This window comes from Conger conger, chromosome 5, assembly GCF_963514075.1.
Source record: "Conger conger chromosome 5, fConCon1.1, whole genome shotgun sequence".
NCBI lineage: Eukaryota > Metazoa > Chordata > Actinopteri > Anguilliformes > Congridae > Conger > Conger conger.
This window is the reverse complement of record NC_083764.1, coordinates 51568022-51588400: the sequence shown is the minus strand read 5'-3', so window position 1 is coordinate 51588400 and position 20379 is coordinate 51568022. Positions and strand designations below refer to the sequence as shown.

General features: G+C 40.9%; 1 protein-coding gene across 1 annotated transcript; it reads left to right on the top strand.

Annotated features, from left to right (window-relative positions):
• The first annotated feature begins 10909 nt into the window (after positions 1-10909).
• Positions 10910-20056, top strand: LOC133129613 (type-1 angiotensin II receptor B-like). Its single transcript, XM_061243822.1, has 2 exons — positions 10910-11196; positions 14691-20056. Exon 2 carries the CDS (start codon positions 14733-14735, stop codon positions 15810-15812), a length of 1080 nt encoding a protein of 359 aa, XP_061099806.1. The 5' UTR covers positions 10910-11196; positions 14691-14732; the 3' UTR covers positions 15813-20056.
• Positions 20057-20379: the final 323 nt, after the last annotated feature.

The window sequence follows — 20379 nt, the reverse complement described above, 5'->3', positions numbered from 1 at the left end:
GTATCTTTCAATGAATAATTATCCTGGCTAAGGGGGAACCTGGCTCTCATCAGTATGAGAGAGCGGCTGTTGAGATATGGACTTTGAGAAGGAGCGGCCAGCCGACCGCAACACCTCAGCTGATTAGCCAGGGCCACGGAGCCGAGCATCATGGGAGAATGTAGGCCAGGCTCTCATGGGAATATGTTCTCCTTCAAGAAGCCAGAAAGTTAACCACAGGCCACAGATCATGTCACAAATCAGAGGACACAGAAATGTTCAAGGCAGTTCCAGCATAAGGACTAATGAGTGAGATAGATTTTAGGCATAAAAAATATTACCTAAAAAAGGAATACATTCGTTATTGATTACTGATGAGGCACTGCATGAGTTCACCTTTTGTTTAAAGTAGTGCTTAATATCAGTAAATTGCTGTTTAAACATCTTTGTAGCCCGTGTTTTGAATGCACGGTTGCACACTCAGTTATTCTGTGGAGGGTACAGCCAGTAGAGGATATTTTCAAAGTCTGATCCTTCTGAATCCATATACTAAAAGGTTAGAATCTGGACTGATGTGAAAGAGCTTATCCTGGTAGAGTATTCAGGGATAACAAGGCAATGTCTTCATAGTTGGTCTCCAGAACTATATGGACTTAACTAATGAGGAAATACATGAGGAAGATATAATTCATCTCTTCAATGTATTTACTGTACTTTCAGTGAGTCACATCCCAATAAAAAGGTCCATATCAGATGTTTTCCCCACAAGCATATACATAGATTACATTTCTAATGATCAGCTCAAAAAATAGTCACTTCTTGAAGTGTTTCATTCAAGCAGCAGTCATTTTGGTGAAAAAACTGGCACCCAGGAAGCCAAGCAGGAGGCATATGCATCACAGTTTAAAAACGGTTATCGACATGGCTTAAGTTTTGAATAAAGTAGGGAGCAAAAAGGTAAAAGGTAAATGAATATTGGCAAGACATGGAATTGAATGGACTTAACAGAATGCCTGTCATTGTGGTGCCTGTTTTTCCAGTATCTCTTGAGACACAAGGGGAACTGGGACAGACCACTGGAGAGAAAATAGAAATGTCAATGATGCAATCATAAGGGAAAACAATGTTAACTGAATTAAAAACAACTGCCTAGACCTAGTAAAGAATGGTAAACACATTTAGTGAACACATACTTACTACAAAGCTTATCAAAGCATGCCACAGCATTTCATGTTATTGGAAGTCCTTGCTGATTAAAAGGCCTGCGATTCTAATTCACTTATGTAAATTTTAGATCTTGGACCCAGTCACAAAGCTAGCACTATACCCCCAGTATTGCTTATTTACCAATGCATTGGAAGCAGCAAAGAATAAATTCCAGTCCTCTTAAGTGTATTATCTGAAAGGCATCTGTCCAGGGAAAAGGATTTGTTTGTTGCGAGATCATAAAAATGTCCAAACACGAAGGCTTAGCACGAGGTTCTCCATCCCAAAAAGCCATGTGTTGACTCAGCTGGATGGCGGCAACACTCAAGACTTCAGATACAATCACTGTATGGGAAAGGCTGGGCCCAGGCCTCTAATGAAAACCAATACCCAACCATCTCCCTCCGGTATTGATCCTCAAGTTGACTTGCTTTCTTTGATGTGATGAAAGGGTTGTGTACACACTTTCCACAGCTGCTGTGTAAAGTAAATTGTACTGTAGTTATGTTGCAGCTGCATGTTGTGTACATCCTACAATATAACCGTATTTGTAACACAAGGTTATTGGTGACCTCAAGGAAACTGCATACGTTTGCCTCTTTGTTCTAATGGCCTGAGGGATAGCAGGTCTGTTTTTAACAGGAAAACTCAAGGGGGGTGCATGGTTTAGGGTGGAGTCCCATATTCTCTCTTCTGTACTGAGTGCCTCGTTGTTTTTTGGAAATGAAAGGCTTGGTGAAAGAGAGATGAATGCATCCTGCAGTGTTTACACGGAAAGAGACTTGCGAAGACATGAGCCAGGGTACAGCCAACCCAAGATGTAAACCATCTCACAGAACTGAGGCCATTACCTCATCCGAATGTCTACACAAAACAATTTGTTCTAGTTTTTACATTACATTCAAGATATTCTTGCTTGCTTGATGTATTTCTTTCCAGATTGGAACTGTATGGTGTCAAAATAGAAATGGTAGCCCATTAGATGACATACAGAAGGTCAAAATGAATAATTTCAGATAATAATGAAAAGAATGAAATACCCCAGGCATATTATTTGTAAAAACAAAACAAATAAACCTAATAAGTCTGGAAGTTCCAGAAAGATTACATTGGTAGCTTGAGGGCATCATTAGCTTTTTTAGTTTATCTAATTACTCTTCCATTTACGCAAGATTAACTAACATGTTTATTTTGAATACACACCTGGAATGTGTGTCTGTCCTGATATCAGAAAATCTATTTTTGTGTACAAAGCTTCCTGTTTGTATAAAGTCTTCTAAACAAAAAGAATGTGCCTAAATATTTGCTTACGCAGATACATGGATGGCGAATTTTGGAATCATATCATAGAAGATGACTGGTTTGATAAGTGCTGTTGCATTGCATTTCATGTTGTATTCACAATAAGACTAAAACCTTGACAGCTCACATTGTAACATGACAGATGGAACTCTTAGGTTGTTTTATCATCCTTGTATCTATTCCATTCAGCGATTGAAGTGAACTCTCATTTTCATTCTGTCACACAGATTTAGTTTTGGAAGCAAAAAAATCACGCAAATCAGTTTCATCACTCTCTCAACCCACTTCTCAGATTCAGGTCCAGGTTCCCATTGTTGAATGTCTCTGTTGCCCTGGTCCATTGGGGCAGAAGTTGGATAGTGACTTTGATGATTCCCAGATATCCCCCCCCCACACACATACACACACACACGCACACACACAGTGCCCATGACGTCAACACATGTGACCCATTGGCCAAGGCCACTCAGTGACCCACAGCCGGAACATATGTCCAATGATCTTGTCTACGAGGCTGCGCCCATGCAGAAACCAGGCTCATTCAAACCAAAAATCCTCTAGATAGATAAGAAGAATAAAAAAATAAAAAAACAATATAGTCAAGATGAAGAAGAAGAAGAAGAAGAAGAAGAAGAAGAAGAATATAGTGCTTTTCAGATAATGAATTCAATGCTCTTTCATAAAAAGACACACTTAAAAAGAACATACCAATTAATACATGATATGAAGGTAGAAGTAATATGAAAGGTAATATATATTATGGGAACATAATAAAAAATAATTCCGAGCAAATCTAAATAATGTGTCTTTCACACGTCTGTGCATTTTGAATGACCCCAAGTAAAGAACTGCATAGTTTATGAGAATGAGCATTTACAGTAGCTAAATCGAATAGTTCTCAGTCAAATACTATTTTCAGTATTGCTGTACTACTGTTATACTACTACAGTGTATAACATAATTATTGGCATCCCGATAAATCTTCACAAAAAGTGCTGTAAACTAAAAAGAATAATAGTTATTGGTATAAGCTTTATTATTTATTCACATAAAGTAGTGTGCTTTATTAATGATTCAATTGAATCAACCATAGTCTTACATTTTTCAAATAAGAAACATATTTCTCCAAAAAATAGGTTCCACAATTATTGGCACCCCTGGTTTAATACTTTGTGCAAACACACCTGGCAAAGATGACAGTCTTATAATTTGTGATAAGGTTAGACAACACATTTGGAGGTATTTTTGACAATTCCAGAATCATTAAGGGACACTCCCCTCTTCAGTTCAGACCACAGTTTTTTCATGCGATTTAATTCTGGCCACTGAGATGGCCATTGCAGAACATGGTTGTTGTTTTCACTTAACCATTTCTGTGTGGATTTTGATGTATGCTTGGAGTCATTGTCCACACGCTGGCACAGTGTCTTAACAGATACCAGACCATGGGGCCCATCCACACACTAGAACAGTGCCTTAACAGATACCAGACTATGGGGCCTATCCACACATTGGAACAGAGCCTAAAAGCACTCTGCAGAATTGGGGCAGCAGATGACATACTCTGGCATCATGGTAGTAACAGGCCCCTTGGATTGTTTCTTCTTCTTCAGTTTGTGCAGCCTTTGGGGGTGGGAGGCAGGAGGGGGAGGCTGTGGGATGAAGCACTGTCCAATGAGTTTTGAGGCATTTGATTGAACTTGAGCAGTTAAGATGTTTCTGTGCTCTTCTGAATTCAATTTGCTGCTGCTATCAGTATTTACATTATCAATGACGACAAGTAAGCCAGCACTTGTGGCAGCCATATGTGTCTTTTGGCGTACACTTTCCTCGACCCATCACTCTGTTACAAGTCAATCTTGGACTTGCATCTGTCTACAAGACCTTTCTTCAGAACTCCAGCAAGCTGTAATCTGGCCATCCTGTGGTTTGCGTCTTGCAGTGTAGCCTCTGTATTTATGTTTGTGAAGTCTTCTGCAGACAGTAGTCACTGACACATCCATGCCTGCTTGCTGAAGAGTGCCCGACACGAAGCAGATAATTACCCTGAAGGGCAATTATTTCCTCATAACTGACTCGTTCATAGGGTATTATCCCACTTATACCACGGCTAACTTGACAAAGTAATGTACCTATGGAACAGGAGAAGAAATAGTCCCTGTTGCTGAGAAGAAAATTGTACACACAGCCTAAAAGTGCCGGCTGCAACTAAAAGTCAACTGCATCATCGCCAAAGAAAGGTTCACTAGCTTACCAATGCGAAAGGAAATACAACGTTAGGCTATTAACTAATGTTTGCTCGCAAATTGATAGTAAGCAACTTATAGAAATTTGATGCTGTATTCCAGATTTCAGTGCCATGCAACTGAACGGAACCCTTTCCACTTTGAAGCATAGAAAAATGTCAATATTTTGTTGAGTTGTACAGCACAGCTGTCCAAATCAGCTGGCATGTCTCGTTCTTGCAGCCAGTCCTGCAAAACAACATATAAAATTATTATTAACTTCATGCTATATATAGTTTACAAAGTATCCTACAATCTAAACTCACTGTGTTCGTAACACCAAACTAGCTAACTAGGTTCCCAACAGTGAAACTGTCATAAGTTATATGACAAAAAAAGCTTTGGTTTTTGTGTGTGTGTACAGTCTAATTCCTTCTGTTTTCATACAAACTTGGTATGAGTCACATATGGGATCCATTTCAACATACAGTGACATGGTAATGGTGATCCACTGTGACATTGTGGTGGGGAAGCTGTTGCTAACCAGAGACTACGAACCGAGCAGAATTTTACAGCTCTGTCATGCATAACAGAGTGAATACGACCATCGTGAGCGAACACGGTCTTCCGAACACGTTGTGCAGTTATTTGTCGTTTTCTCTATAAATATGGTCCAGTTCACATCAATCAAAGTGTTTTTGTGTCTGGGATAGTCATTAAGCAACCATAATCATAAACCACATTCCTCAGGAGAAAAATTACAATTGAACGGATGTTAACTTCTGGTGTAAGTGGTCGCTTCCCAGAGTTCTGTGCGGAACATGGTGAGTCTACTTTACTGAATATATTTTAGCATCTCAGGGCATTCCGTGTCTAAGTATATTCCTCCACACTTGCTACGTTCTGTTGTTTTCGGAGTGAATTACAAACAGTAAACATTTGATCATTCTTTCTTCACTCACTTATGTGTTGTTATGTTATTATTACTGCCTAAGTTAAAACATTTGATAACATTATGTTTGAAACATCTCCCATGGTTATCTTTCCGACAATGTAAAGTGTAACTCAATGCAATGTAGCCTACGGTAACATATTTTAGTCACCTGGTCGGCTGTAACCGGATTACTTGCATGAATTACAAAACAATTGTGTATGATGTTGCGCACATTGGTATTTGTTGCATTTTTTAGCTGTGAAAAAATTCTATGCACCTGTTCGATCTGTTCTTGTTGGGCAAGGTTACACAAAAAAATTGTGTACTCCCACGTGACACATCTCAGCCAATCAGAATGCTGTATTTCCCCTAGGTCAGTTCTTTTTCAGTGCCGTGGTAACTAGGTGCTCAACAGCCAGAACAATAAAGTGAGAAGGACTGCTAAACCGGAGACAACTTCACAGGGACTAGTCTAAAATAAGGCTGGAGCACGGGAAGCAAAACACACTGTTTAATGCAACAGGGGAAAGACTGACGTTTCCACATCTATGACGTCTTCCTCAGTGTCAATAGTGCAAAGACTGCAAGGCAATCAAAAGCCTAGAATCGAGACTTGATACTGAAAGTCCTGCTTGTGATTGAGTACACCTGTCTAATCAGAAACAGCTGAGAATCCAACTGTCCAATTACTTTTGGTCCCATAAAATTGGGGACTATGTACAAAAAAAAATAAAAAAAATAAAAAAATAACACTATAACTAGTTTTAATGGATTAAAGGATTAATTAAAGGATTAAATGGGTTAAGGGTGCCAATAATTCTGGAGCCTACTGTACATTTGAGGAAAGATCAATATGTTATATTGCCATGTATTTGCTATGTATTTTAAATATATGGTAATACTGAATATTTGAAATATACTGTATAATGATTTCAGTGTGGGTATTATTTTTGGACACAATAATAATGTAGATCTAGTCTATGTCAGGGCTCTATTGACTGCTACAGTTGTATATACCTTCTATATCAGTCGCTGTTACACTATGATAACAGGTGTGTCAACTGATTTTGAAGAGCACAAGAGCCTCATTAAATTTAGTCTTAATATGAGTATATAGAATGTGTCGCTTTTCTCTCCATGCGTAGTCCATGTCAACTTTGGCGTGTTTGTGTTTCTTCAGCCTTCCATGAGCTAATGCTTTTTCAGGTAGTCATTGTCCTGTGACGTGTTTGTGCAGGGACCGGTAAGCTAAAGGCCACTAATACAGGAATCTGACAGAAAACAGGCCATACTGTTCGTAAAACCGCCGGTACAATAACAAGGGATTAACGGCGATGTCAGTGAGCTGCTGACATTTACTCCGCTTTTTCCATCACTTACCCGCATGCGGCCGTCATCAACAATGCGCCGGCCCGCCTGTCCAGTCACTTGAAACGAGGTTAGCAACTTTGATCAAATCAAGATCTTTTTTTCCCCTTTTGTTGAAAACATATCACACACAAACGCCTGACGGGGGGATTTTTCAACTTTCAACCCCGGGAAATGAGGATCATCGAGAAGGCCCTGAATGAAAAATGGGAACAGCGTCCCTCGGGTTCAAGGACCGCCTTATGCCAGAGTGTCATCAGTTAAGAGGCAAAAGGAATTTTCTGTTTTCACAAATTACCGGAATCGTACACTGGTCGCAGCAGAGACGTAGCCCGGATTTCCCAGAAAGGCCCTGAAACAGTGTTGAGAGGGATTTACTTACTAATACATTCCTCCAGGCCCAAATAATTTCATACTGGAGATTGAGCTGTTTTCTGATTAAAGACCAGACACCTGGTTGTAGGGAAGAATACATTTCCTGCTTCAAGGGGGGTTCACTGTCTGCTTTGCTGACAATGACCATTTGGTTTCCTTGATCACATCATATGCTTACAAAATAATGTGTATTTGTCTGCCTGTCACCCAATCAGGGACAACTACCTGTATTTTACATCAGGAGGTTTGGGGCATAAAAGCTCATTCCTCTCTAACATGAGTTTGTAATTGAACTGCCTTGCTTTTACCCGGTATGCTTCATACTGTAATTAAAGACTATTTTTGCTATATGAATACATTGTTGCTAACCTGAATATTGGACTACTTGTTTTACTTCACAAAGGACCAAATTCCTACATGGTTTAGCAAGGATAAAGGATAATCCTTCTGGGTTTACCTTGATTCCCAGTGGTAATGGTAATCAAGTTCCATCCACTTCAAAATGAGCACTCCTCATTACTTTTCCAAGAAAACAGACAATCCCAACATTAAAAAAGCACAGTACCTTAATCCCTTCCTTTTCACAAAAAAGCAAAATATTAAAATGGAAATGCTTCTAAGAAATCGGGAGCATCTATGTTTTGCTTTGTGACCAATGTAACTATGCCTTATCACTGTTGTGCCCTGAAATAACATCCTGTTCCCAAGACAACACCAGAATCTTCAGATCATGACAGGTGTCTCAAAAGACCTAATATCAACTTTGGAATGATGCTAGTCGTTTAGAAAGACACAGAATTGAATAAATTGTTTCAAATATATAATTTACACACATTTAGCATCTCTCTACAGGTGGAGAGACACTGCTGGTAATTTTGCATTTTGCATGTAAATAACAGTAATCACATTCACATATTCACCTGAAAGCACATCACTAGACGTTCGCAAAATACAGCCGGCGGGAAAATCAGCCTGGAGATAGAGAGCGCCCACAGATGTAACCGAGAACATGGAAGGAGCGATGCATGAGAATAGCAATCTCAGAGTTTGATAGACGTGATTGAACCCCTGCCAGTTTGCCAAATGTTTTATTGTGCAATAAGCATATTTTAGCAACACCGGGACACCTGGCGTGCCTGGCGCGAAGCTAAAATCAGTCTGAGAGACCGTTTCTAAGTGACACAGATTGAATCTTTGCTTGGTCTGCGTCGGGTCCGGCTAGCACACCGCGGCAGGAGCAAGAGGTCGCCTCAGAATCGCTGCAGTTTTTCGTGGTCTTATTACGCCGTCCCATTTAGAACAGGCTGCCTTGCCTTTGCGTCAGTACGAAGCAAGGAATACGCTGTAATGAAGCCCAGCGGGGGGGGGCGGTGGGGAGGCTCTCTTTGTCAAGGACTCAACCTTTATTCTCTTCTTTAAAGCAGACCCTGTGTTTTAAATATAGCGCACAACGGGCCTTTGCCAAAACATCGCTTTCTCAGTGACACCTGTGATAATGTCAGGCTATTAGTCCTTTGGCAATGGCAACCATATTGGTGTAGCTGCAAAACAGAGGAGTAAAAGTAGTATTAGTTTTAGTGTCTGTTTGGACGAGCGCCAGCATTGGTGATAAGTATGATCATAGTAAAACCAGTTGCAGCACCAGTAGCAGAGTATCACAGTGTTCTAGTGCCTGGTAGTGGTCCACTGCAGTATAATCCAGTTTACAGATATTACCCTCGTCATATACTTAACGGTATCTATGACACCTCTGATCTAATCAGACTGGCCTCCTGTGTCTGGTCCGGTGTGTTTTTTTTGTGTGGTGTGGGTGCGTGTTGAGACTCAACATTGTTTGTCTAAGATTATTTAAGGTAGTAAGTGTGGCAGAATAATGCTTGACAAACAATTATGGCTAGACAAGGGGACTGTAGAGTGAAAAAAAGCATGTTAGTTAGCACTCTCCTGAATTTTCACAGGATGCTGAGGCACCGAGATTGAATATACTGCATTGAGAGTTAATGCAATACCGATGCAAACCAATATTGTAAACGTAACTTGTAATATTTCACCCTTTGTGATGTAATAGGGCAGTGACCTTTCGTGCTAATCGGGGACCCAGGGTTACTAGGGCTGTACAGGAAAAGACTCATCTGCATGTTGACACAAGAGGTGCTGACAGGCCTTCCTGAGGAAAGAACAACTGAGTATGATCATTGTTTCTGTGTCCGGGCCTGTCCTATGAGACTCAGGGCTCCATTCTATGAACCAGGAAGTTCAGCCATGTAAAACAGCTATTTTTGTACCTGGATTTCAAGTCCAATATTAATTCCATTTCCAATATTAACCGCCATAGGCTCACCAAATACTGATTTTGGTGTTGCTACATTATGCCATTACTATGTTGTGGATACCCCTAATATTGCTGTGACATAGCGATCTCCCGTTGTTTTCATGTTTGTTTAGAATTTACAACAATACAAACTTAGAGACGCAAGCCTTATTTCCACGTTAGCGCTGTGTCTCCCCATGTTAAGTCTTAATTAATTGTCAAAATGCAGAAGTCTGATGTCTCATTAAAATTTTACAACGTCTACAACCTTTAAAGTATTAAAAGCATGTGTGTCTCAAAGTGAGTGACGGGATGAGTGGTCTTGTGTCTGGAATTGGGTCTTGGAGTTAAATAGAGAATCTTTTTGCACACAAAAAAAACATTTTTTAGGGCTATCTATAACATAGTAATGGCCTAACACAGCATGCCCATGGCAACTGTAGTCCACCTGTGAAATAGTATTAATTTTGGATTAGAAATGTAGGAGAAATCCAGGTTTAAAACAAATGTTGCTTTAAATGGGAGAGCTGACCAACGCAGACACACACTAAGTGTTACTGCAATATAAGTGGATTTAAACCAAGAAGTTAGTCAATACCCATCTTATTTACTGGAGAATGGGTTCAGGACAGGTCAATAAATACATTAATGATGCAGACGTTTATGGAGTTGTTTCTTTTGAGTTGCATGTTTCTGATGAAATGGACTACATTAATTCAGGCTGCAAAAGAATGCAGATTTGTGTCATTTGAGCCCAACATAGTGCAGTCATTGCTCTGGCTGTAAATTTGTCTTTTGTCCATGGTCAAGGACAGTTTTGATTACTGATGGAATGATGCACCATGATACAACATAAGGTTGATGCTTCTGAATACTGATGTTTCAAACTGCGGACGTGTTGAACACTGTTTTGTCGTTGTTTTTGCCCTCTTGTTTATTCTGATTCTGATGTGGATAAGAGTGGCAGTGAAATAAATGCAATTAAATGATAATGTTAAAAAAACAAATAAACAAAACATGATGGGTGGTTTAAATAATTTAATCTCCCCAATTTTGCTTTGACCCTCCGTCTCTCTCTCACTCTCTCACGCACACTCACACACACACACGCAGTCTCTCCTCCACTCTCCCTATGACCCTGTGTCCAGGACACTTCGGATGTTATTAATACAGTCTCTTGAGCCACCCCGCTCTCACACAGGGGACAGAGAGGGGGCTGGAGGGAGCTATAAGAGCGAGAGTGGAGGAGGCGAGCCGGACATTGCCATGACAAGAGACAGAGAGCGGTGTCTGAGCCCAGAGCCCCAAGGGCTGATATGCTAAAGGGAGCTGCTCCTCCACAGTGGACTTGTGCCTGGCGGCATCAAACTTAGCGAAAGTCAGATTCATTCATCACTGGAGAGCTGGACCTGCACACTCTCTCACTCTTTCTATCTGTCTCTTTTTCTTCACTTCTAACCTAAAACATCACCGGACAGCTGCTGGTTAACCCCCAGGTAAGGACACCTCCAGCCGCCATCTGCCAATGGTGTTTCTGTTTGTTTGCCTTGCTATGTTTTCTTTGTTGCATCTTCAGTCGCTTGTGCTGTATGTCACAGAGATTCTTTTCATTTGGTGTTTCACTGAAAGTTGCTCACAGTGGAGTCCAAAATCTGCCATCTGTTTGTTGTCAACCAATAGCCTATCTTCATTCAGTGCACGCATGCGGTATTCATGTGAAATGATTTCATAACACAAGTGGATAACAAGCCTTAAGAACAGCATTGCATTTCCCTCACAAAATTTGCCTGTTGTCTAATATCATGTACTGCAGAAGCAGTTGCTCTAAATTTTTAGTTTAGGGATAGTACTTAGTACTACTTAGTACTTCTAAATTCTTGGCCTCTGTTCAGACTATTTGTCTTTTGCATGGAAGCTAAAGCACATTTACTTGGGATTTGTCTGGGGAAGGAAAAATGTGTTCACTTAAATAATATGTTGCAACTTAGCACACCCAGCAACCCCTCCAGTGGTAAATTTCTTGGGTCTCAGAGTCCACAGTTAAATGAATTGGGGAGCCTATTAAACTGGGGGGCAAATTGGAAAAACGCACGCAACACAAGTTCACAATTTTTCCCTTCCTGAGAGCATGCTTCTGAAATACAACACAGCAGTGCATCCTTTTCTGAAAATGCTCAGTTGTATCTACAAATATTATCTGACCAAGCAGTCACAGAGCTCACAAAACCTGAAAATGTTGTTGCTCCACACATCACATGCAATATTAATTAAAGGCATTCGTTTGGTTATCTGTTTGCAGTTCTGTTTATTTCACACGCATGTTATAGTTTTCTCCTGAGGTTCAGGCCATCTGCGGATGTGGAGAAATGCTTGTGACATTGTGCTTGTGAATTATTACTGTCTTGGGAAGAGTTGGTCTGGAAGTACCCCAGCCCTGAAAGCTGCTGAATCGGGGGGCTGATTTATGTTGTTTCCTTTTTTGACTGTTTTTTGGATATGTGATATAGTTATTTTCTTGCAAATTCATAGAAAATGGACGATGAATAGGAAAAAGCTTGATCTGATTCATTGATCTAAAATAATCTAGTTCTGGTAAAGTAATTTGGGCTGTCCTGGTTGGCTTGTCAAACTGCATGGGTTTGTGATGATCAGTTAGTGAAACATTTGCCCCATCACATAGTGGTGGCCACAGCCACACAATGTCCAGAGGACAGTTAGCACCTGACAGTCAGTCAGTTAGAGCTCTAATCAATATTGGTCTATGATGTCGATATTATGTCAATTACTGGGGCAGAAATGAATGTTTTTTTGACATTTGTAATTCGCTGAGTACAAAACACTAGAGGCGGAAAAGTGGTTGCATTATGACTCAACATCAATCAGCCGCAACAGGTTGTGCAAACCACAAAGGCAAGTGTCTATGCCAGAATGTATTGTGCTTGTTCTACTAGCGCAAATATGACTTTTCTATTCAGTCAATTACTTGTTTCTATTCCTGTTACTGGTAACCCCAGCTATGTGGCCACAGCTTAGTTACGTACATTCTCGAGTCCAAAATGTAATTATTTGAACTGGATTTGGTCTGTCACTAGACCAGATATTATTCCAAACCTTTTTGATAACAAAAACTTGACTGAGAAATAAAACTTACTTACAAACTTCTTTCATTCGAGTACAATCGAAGAGCTTCATCATGTGATTATGTATTATTTTATTAATTTAACCTGCACTTATTTTGGAAGTGCTTATAATGGTAATGGTGTCATTGGTCTGCCATTCAGGACCAGTGTAACAGCAAGTGTTTGGCTTTCTTTTTATGACATCATGAAAATCACATAAGCAAGTCAATGGGGGGTCAATGGGATGTGGAAAATAGCTAAGATGAAATAAAAGTCGAAGAGCATGAGAAATGTTTAGAATTTAAATGAAAACAATGATAATCTAGTATCGTATTCCCTAACCGGCTCAATTTACGACCCATGCCTGTCATAATCATTAACTAAGGGAAACACTTTTAAATCTAAAGAGGTGACATCTGTGTCATCAGATTTTATTGCAGCCAGGTTCTGAGGAGGAAATTCAACAAATGATATTTGAGAATTGCGTTGCCCTTGGCACCAAAGTAGTCCCAGTTGCCACAGCCCCCACATCTGCAACTAATGTCTTTACATTGCTTATGCAGGAAGTGCTTTTTGAAGAATGCGTTTACTGTGGGGCCAGGCAATTTTATTGACAGACAATGTACAGCGACCCCAGCCAAAGAAGTTTATTGAACAAATTCGGCACAGCTTACCCTAATGCCAAAATAATATAAAATTAATTGAATAGTAGGGGTACTGCTGCTGTGCTGTAATAGTATTTACAATCTGGCCCTTATCATTCAAAGGACATGTTGTTTAACTGCAAAGTGTAGAGTGGGGTGGATTTGTCAGTGCAGTGACATTCTGGGTGGAATGGCCAACTGACACAATCCAGTCTGCTGCTCTCTGACATGCGAATGACAAGAAGCAGAAGCGGTTAGGAGTAGCACCAATCTTTTAAAGTTTTTCCTTTTTGTATTTAAAAGCAACACTGCTGTGTTCTGCATGGTACACCTTGTACTAAATGTTACTAGTGCCATCAAAGCAGATACATTTGATTACTTTGATTACAGTAAAACAAAACAGTCTGGTTAAAATAATGAAATAATAAAGAAAATATCCTTGCATTTGTTTATGAGTCAAACGAAACCGAAAGGTTGAACTCAGAACTTAGTACTTCTCGCATCATTAAATGTGAGGTCAATTCACTGTCGTAAACATCCACACAATTGTTGAAACGGATATCAGATAAATGATGCAGGTGGACATAGTTGTCATTCAGATATGATCACCTAGACATAAAAAATCATGAGCATGCATATGACCAAAGCAAGTACTGCAAGGAATGTTGCAGGTTTTCTTTTGAAAAAAGGAAATAGGATGTCACCTAGTGGTGTACCAAAAACATTGCACTTGAATTGACTTACCTCGTTCATGATCACTTCTAAACTTGGATGAGATTTATAAAACAGTAATGCAGACATGTATATATTATAGAAATGTTATCCGCCATGTAGTGGCATGGTGTACATGGCACAGGTTGTTGCTACGTTGCGCTCAATAGCTGGGGGTGACATGGCAGTCAGAGGGTTGCTGGTTGGACCCCCAACCTGGGTGTACACCCAGTCACCATTGGTGCTTGTGTATGGATGTATGAGTGAATGAGAGGCATTCATTTTAAAGCACTTGGGAAAGAAGCGCTATATAAATGCAGTTCTTTTACCATTCAATAAACATGTTTTAGATCTGTATCAACAAAAAACAACTGAAATAAACTGAACAAATGTCAATTCACATCAGAGTGACTTGCTATCAAATGGTTAATTTCATTGCTATTTTTGATCCATGTTAATGTTGCGAGCATTATTTTACACTGCTGAGTGTGTGTGACGTTGCTGTGTTCTCTACAGGAGGCTGTGAGTATCTCTTCTTGGCCTGGTTGAAGTAGCGAGATGGAGAATTTAACGGTGGAAAGGACAGAGGAAATTCACATAACATGCAACTCGTCCGGCAGACACAGCTTCATCTTCACGTTCGTCCCCATCGTCTACGGCTGCAACTTTGTCATCGGCGTGGTGGGGAACAGCATGGTGGTGGCCGTCATTTACAGCTACATGAAGCTGAAGACGGTGGCCAACATCTTCGTGCTGAACCTGGCCGTGTCCGACCTGACCTTCCTCATCACCGTGCCTATGTGGGCCACCTTCACCGCCACGGGCTACCACTGGCCCTTCGGCAGCTTCCTGTGCAAGGTGAGCGCCGGGCTGGTCACCTTCAACCTCTACACCAGCGTCTTCTTCCTCACCTCGCTCAGCATCGACCGCTACCTGGCCATCGTGCACCCGGTGCGGTCGAGGCAGCGGAGGACAGTCATGTACGCTCGCATAACCTGCGTCCTCATCTGGGCCTTCTCCTTCCTGCTGAGCCTGCCCACAGCGCTTAGCCGAGAAGTCTTCACCATTAAGGACTCCAACAACACCTTCTGCGCCACCCTGAAGAGGAAGGATCGCAAAGGCTTCCTGGTGGCCATCGGTCTGATAAAGAGCATCCTGGGCTTCCTCGTCCCCTTCGTCATCATCCTCACTTGCTACTCCCTGATCGGACGGGCCCTGCTGGACGCCCGCCTCCTGCAGAGCAGCCGTTCCCGCGGCGACGAGGTGCTACGAATGCTAGCCGCCGTGGTGCTGGCCTTCTTCGTGTGCTGGGTGCCGCACCAGATCTTCCACTTCATGCACGTGCTGGTCCTGCTCGAGGTTATCGAAAACTGCCGCACGGTAGACATCATCGACACCGCCCTGCCCTTCACCGTCTGCGTGGCCTTCTTCAACAGCTGCATGAACCCCATCCTGTACGGCTTTGTGGGGCGGAACTTCCGCCGGAACCTCCTGAGGCTGCTGAGGTGCGGGCCTGGCCCCACTTCCAGGCACTCCCATCCCAGCCTGACCACCAAGATGAGCACCCTCTCCTACCGCGCCTCAGAGACGCTGCGCCTCAGCTCCGTGAAAGCCGCCACTCCGCAGACCACCAAGTGAACGGGGGGAATTGCCGAGACACTCAGCACTTGTCCCAATACTATTGGGTAGGTTTAGCATCAATACAGAATCCGACAACGTTGTAGTGTGCTATGTCTTGTTTTGAATGTTGACAGAAGAGAGTTTTCTCTTCCCAAGTCATTGCAAACTTACCCTAGAGAAAGGGGTGTAAAATGAATTGCCTGATAGACAATTGCAAAGAGGAATAGACTGGTGCTCAGCAGCAAGGTCACCTACATATGTATATCGAAAGTAAAAATGTATATCAGGGAAGCTTCCATAGTGACTGAACAACAAGGAGGTCTGGAGCCCACAGTTGAAGCTCTGTGCTTCAGTGTTACCTTGAAATTCCCTGGTAAGAATTTATTTTGGAGTCTGTAAACTCCTTTTGTTCCCGAATTTCAGTCTCTGATAGCATGTGAAGTTATAACAATAATTTATTATCTGTGATTTGATATATCATATGTTTAATGGCAGAAAACATAAAATGCTACTGATTAATTTCCAGATATTTCTATTTCTGTTTGAAATTAAATTAATTATATTGATTAAGTCCACAAGAAGTGTGTTATTGGAAGCAACAGTTTGAGATTTTGAGTCATTGATTGAACACAGGTTGCTAGCCTCTGCCAAAGTCCAGACCTGGGTCAAATGTAACTGTTTTGGATTCCAATTAATTTCTGTGTTTGATTGATCTTGCCTGGTTGAACAAACCAAGAGGACCAGAAGGTGGGTTGGCACTTCACAGTTGTATTTCATAAGTTCCCATACACCAGACAACCTCAGTAAAGCATAGAAAAATATTTTAATCCAAAACAATTATGTATTTGACCCAGGTCTGTCACAGGATGTTTTGTAAGTTCAGGGAAAAAAAAAAAACTTGGCAATGCTGTAAATTGATTGCCTTGAAGGGAGAGTCTATTGATTGTAAGATTGAATCAAGCCTAATAAAAACATTTCAGCCTAAAAGAGCACATACTGCACGTCTGAATTACTTTGGGTACAGGATGTGCTGTTAGTCCAAACCTAACATTTGCTTGATTAACAAAAGGGTGTGGTAGCTTTATGTCTCACACATAGAAATATGTCAGATTGACACAAATGTTTTTTCCCCAGAAAGGTTTACATTTGGATTTGGTTTAAACTCCTTCACTTGTGTATATTTCTATTTTAATGATGTACTGTGCCCTCCATAATGTTTTGGACAAAAACCCATAATTTATTTATTTGCCTCTGTACTCTGCGATTTGAGATTTGTAATAAAAAAATCACATGGTTAAAGTGCACATTGTCAGATCTTAACAAAGGGTATATTGTGTCCTCCATACAGTGTGGGACACAGCAAAGTTATGTAAATGAAAGTATTTATGTTTAATATTTTTTTGCATATCCTTTGCATGTCATGACTTCTTGATGTCTGTGAGATATCAACATCATCAGAGTCCTGATATCTTATTTTCAGGCTGTCCTAGAAGCAATACTAAAACTCTTGCATTTGAATGGCTCTCTATGGGAATTGGGGGGTGGGACTAGTTTCAGTTACACTGATACAAAAAGGAACTCAGTTACACTGACACAGTAAGGAACTCATTTGTTGGCTAAATGGCTTTAAGTCATCAAGGGTCCAAGGTATCAAATAAGCCTCAAACCACCATGCTGCTGCCAAATATGCAGTAGATAAAAAAGGAAAGAATTGCTAAGGGAATGTGGGGAATTTCTCATGCTACACTGAATGAGGTACTGACAGACACTCTTAGTTGATATGGGATTTAATTATTTTATTGTTTTTGTGTGTGTGTGTGTGTGTGTGTGTGCGCGTGCTTGCATGCGTGTCAGCGTTTGTGTGTGTGTGTGTGTGTGTGTGTGTGTGTGTGTGTGTGTGAGTTAGTGCATGCATGTGTGAGCGAGTGTTGACTGACTGTAGAACATTTCTTGTGCATGATTTTGTTGCATAGGTACTACTTAACATCACTGGTCAGACCCAGGTGAAAAAGATCATAATAACAATCTTAGTATTGGACATCATGTCAGATGAAAGACAGTTAAGCAAATACAAAGAACATTATGGTTTCTTTCTGTGTTTTCAGTCTTGATTCACATGCACATGACCATATTTTGCTGGGCTATATTGTATAACTGGTTAAAGGAAGACTCTGAAGGGCTTTTATTGTGTGATGATTTAATTATTAATGATTTGATGATTAATGATTTAATTATCAATGAACAGCTACTTAAAGCTGGATTTCATTGTATACTGACCATAGATTGCATTGCATCAACAACCTGGAAGAAATTAAATGTGACAGTAAAAAAGGGAAACTCTCCACCAGACGAAACGCGACGAGTTGGTTTTCGAACATCTTTAGAAGAAAGTTTTATTGATCTGAGCTGTCCAGTTTTAGAACGTCGGCTCTCGGCGCCTGGCGTTTCGAAAACTGAGCATGTCAAGTCTTAAACCCGGAGTTTTAGAACAATCACTGATTTCACATTAAGCCCAGTCTCCACAGGGTTTGATTTGATTTCACATTTGATTTGTGAAAAACCGGTGCGTTTTATGCGCGACGCGGGGCGTTAAACCATATTTGCAAATATACTATGTTAACAGTTGTAGGACCCCCTATTGCCTCTCTTACCTCTATTTGTCCTGACGCAGATGCACTCTGTGGCAACGAGAGGGGGAATCAGGGAGATGTGCATATAATTTAGAGTGAGACACAAGCCTCACAAAAAGGAGGCTCAAACGAAAATAAAAAAATGGGTTCTTCAACTCTTCTGAGGGTATTCAGGCACCTATGCGCAGTCACCAGCCCCACGGGGTTCCTCGTCTGACCCTGACGCAGTTGCATTCAATCTGGACTCTGTCTGCTGCTGTCCCTTTCTACATTAAATACAGATTTAAAAATAATGGGGTCGTTGAAGTGAATACACGCGCCAGACTCACAGCCCGTACAGTGGTTGCTAGGTGATAAGGTAAACTTTCGTATTTCTGCCACCAATTAAAAAGAAGTATAGCCATATGGCCAATCGTCGCTGTGTTTTACTTATTTTACCTGTTTACAGACACGGGATTGTATGTCTAAACGTAGAGAGGAAAAAACAGAATAGCAGTAGAAGAATCCGGTTTATTTGGAACTCTGGCATTTAGAAGTACAAAAAAACGGGACAATTCGTTTCCCAGGGCAGTCCCTCAAAAAAGAGAACAATCCCGGGAAAACCAGAACGTGTGGCAACCCTATCTCCACCAAACAGCCGAGACGAAACAAGACTAGAGAAATCTCGGAACTTCCGTGTTTAAATCTCAAAACGTCCCGAGTATGGACTACTAGGCAGTTGGCACAGAGTAAAGAAAAAGACGACTGTTTCCACGACGACCCGAGTTAATTGTATCGTTAAATCACGAATTGGTCTAAAACTCCGGGCTTAAGACTTGACATGCTCAGTTTTCGAACTGCAGGCGCCGAAAACTGGACATTTCACACCGATAAAACTTTCTTCTGAAGACGTTAAAAAAAAAAAAAACATCTGTCTTGGCTGTTTGGTGCGGACTGGGCTTTACAGTTAACTCGGACCGTCATGGAAACAGTCGTTTATGTATTTACTCGGCGCTTTGGTGTGGACTGCCTAGCCCTATAGTCCATACTCGCGGATGTTCCGAGATTTCTCTAGTCATGTTTCGTCTCGTCTCGGCTGTTTAGTGGAGACTGGGCTTTATGGAACTGGACTTGCAATCGGAACATTGAATTGCAGGGGGGACTGCTGCTTTTGTACTCCTGCGCCAAGACTGGAACCTAAAGTGCATCAGTATAACATCCAGCTATATAAATGGATAATACATTAAATGTAAGCTCTGTGTATCACCCTTGGGCGTTTGCTAACATTCACTTGTAATGCTAAACATAGGTGGAGTGTTTTACTGTTAAAAGTTACTGTTAAAGTTGTCGGGCCTCACCTGTGTATTCCCCTAAGTGCAGTCTGTGAAATGTGTGTGATGTTTAAAATGTGCTGGTATCTTGTTCCAAATATACATGTACATTGTTACATGTACATGACAAGTAGCTTCATTCCTTTAGAAATGAATATATTAAAACAAATAAATATTTCCACAAAGTGATTTTGAATACATGTATGCATTTTGTTTTGGTTTGAGGGCCAAATGGCTGTCAGTTGTAAATTTAATTGTGTAAACTACCACAAGTGATACTTAATTCAATATTTAATTAAAATAAACAGTACTGAACACTTGATTCATCTGTTCCCTGAGTGATTGTTCTTGGATCCTGAAATGTGTTAGGTTGAAGGAAATTGACAGCTGAATCGACAATCCCCGCCAACAATGCTACAGGCAGGTTAAAATATCCTTTCTACTTGTCTCTTGTCTCTTTCTCCTATCTGTTATGAATATGAGGGGAAGAGATAGTGAAGGATGATGCACTGGTTTAGTGTTGGGACGCATCCCCGGTATCCCCAGAAAAGACATGCAGCCTAGTCTAGCATTCTTCTGGGACACTTGGTAGCATTCCATATATGTGCAGATCAAACAAAGAGGTTACCTGTATGCTTGTGGCTT

Excerpts from the sequence above, each read along its gene's own strand:
- LOC133129613 (XM_061243822.1), top strand. The coding sequence starts at position 14,733 with ATGGAGAATTTAACGGTGGAAAGGACAGAGGAAATTCACATAACATGC.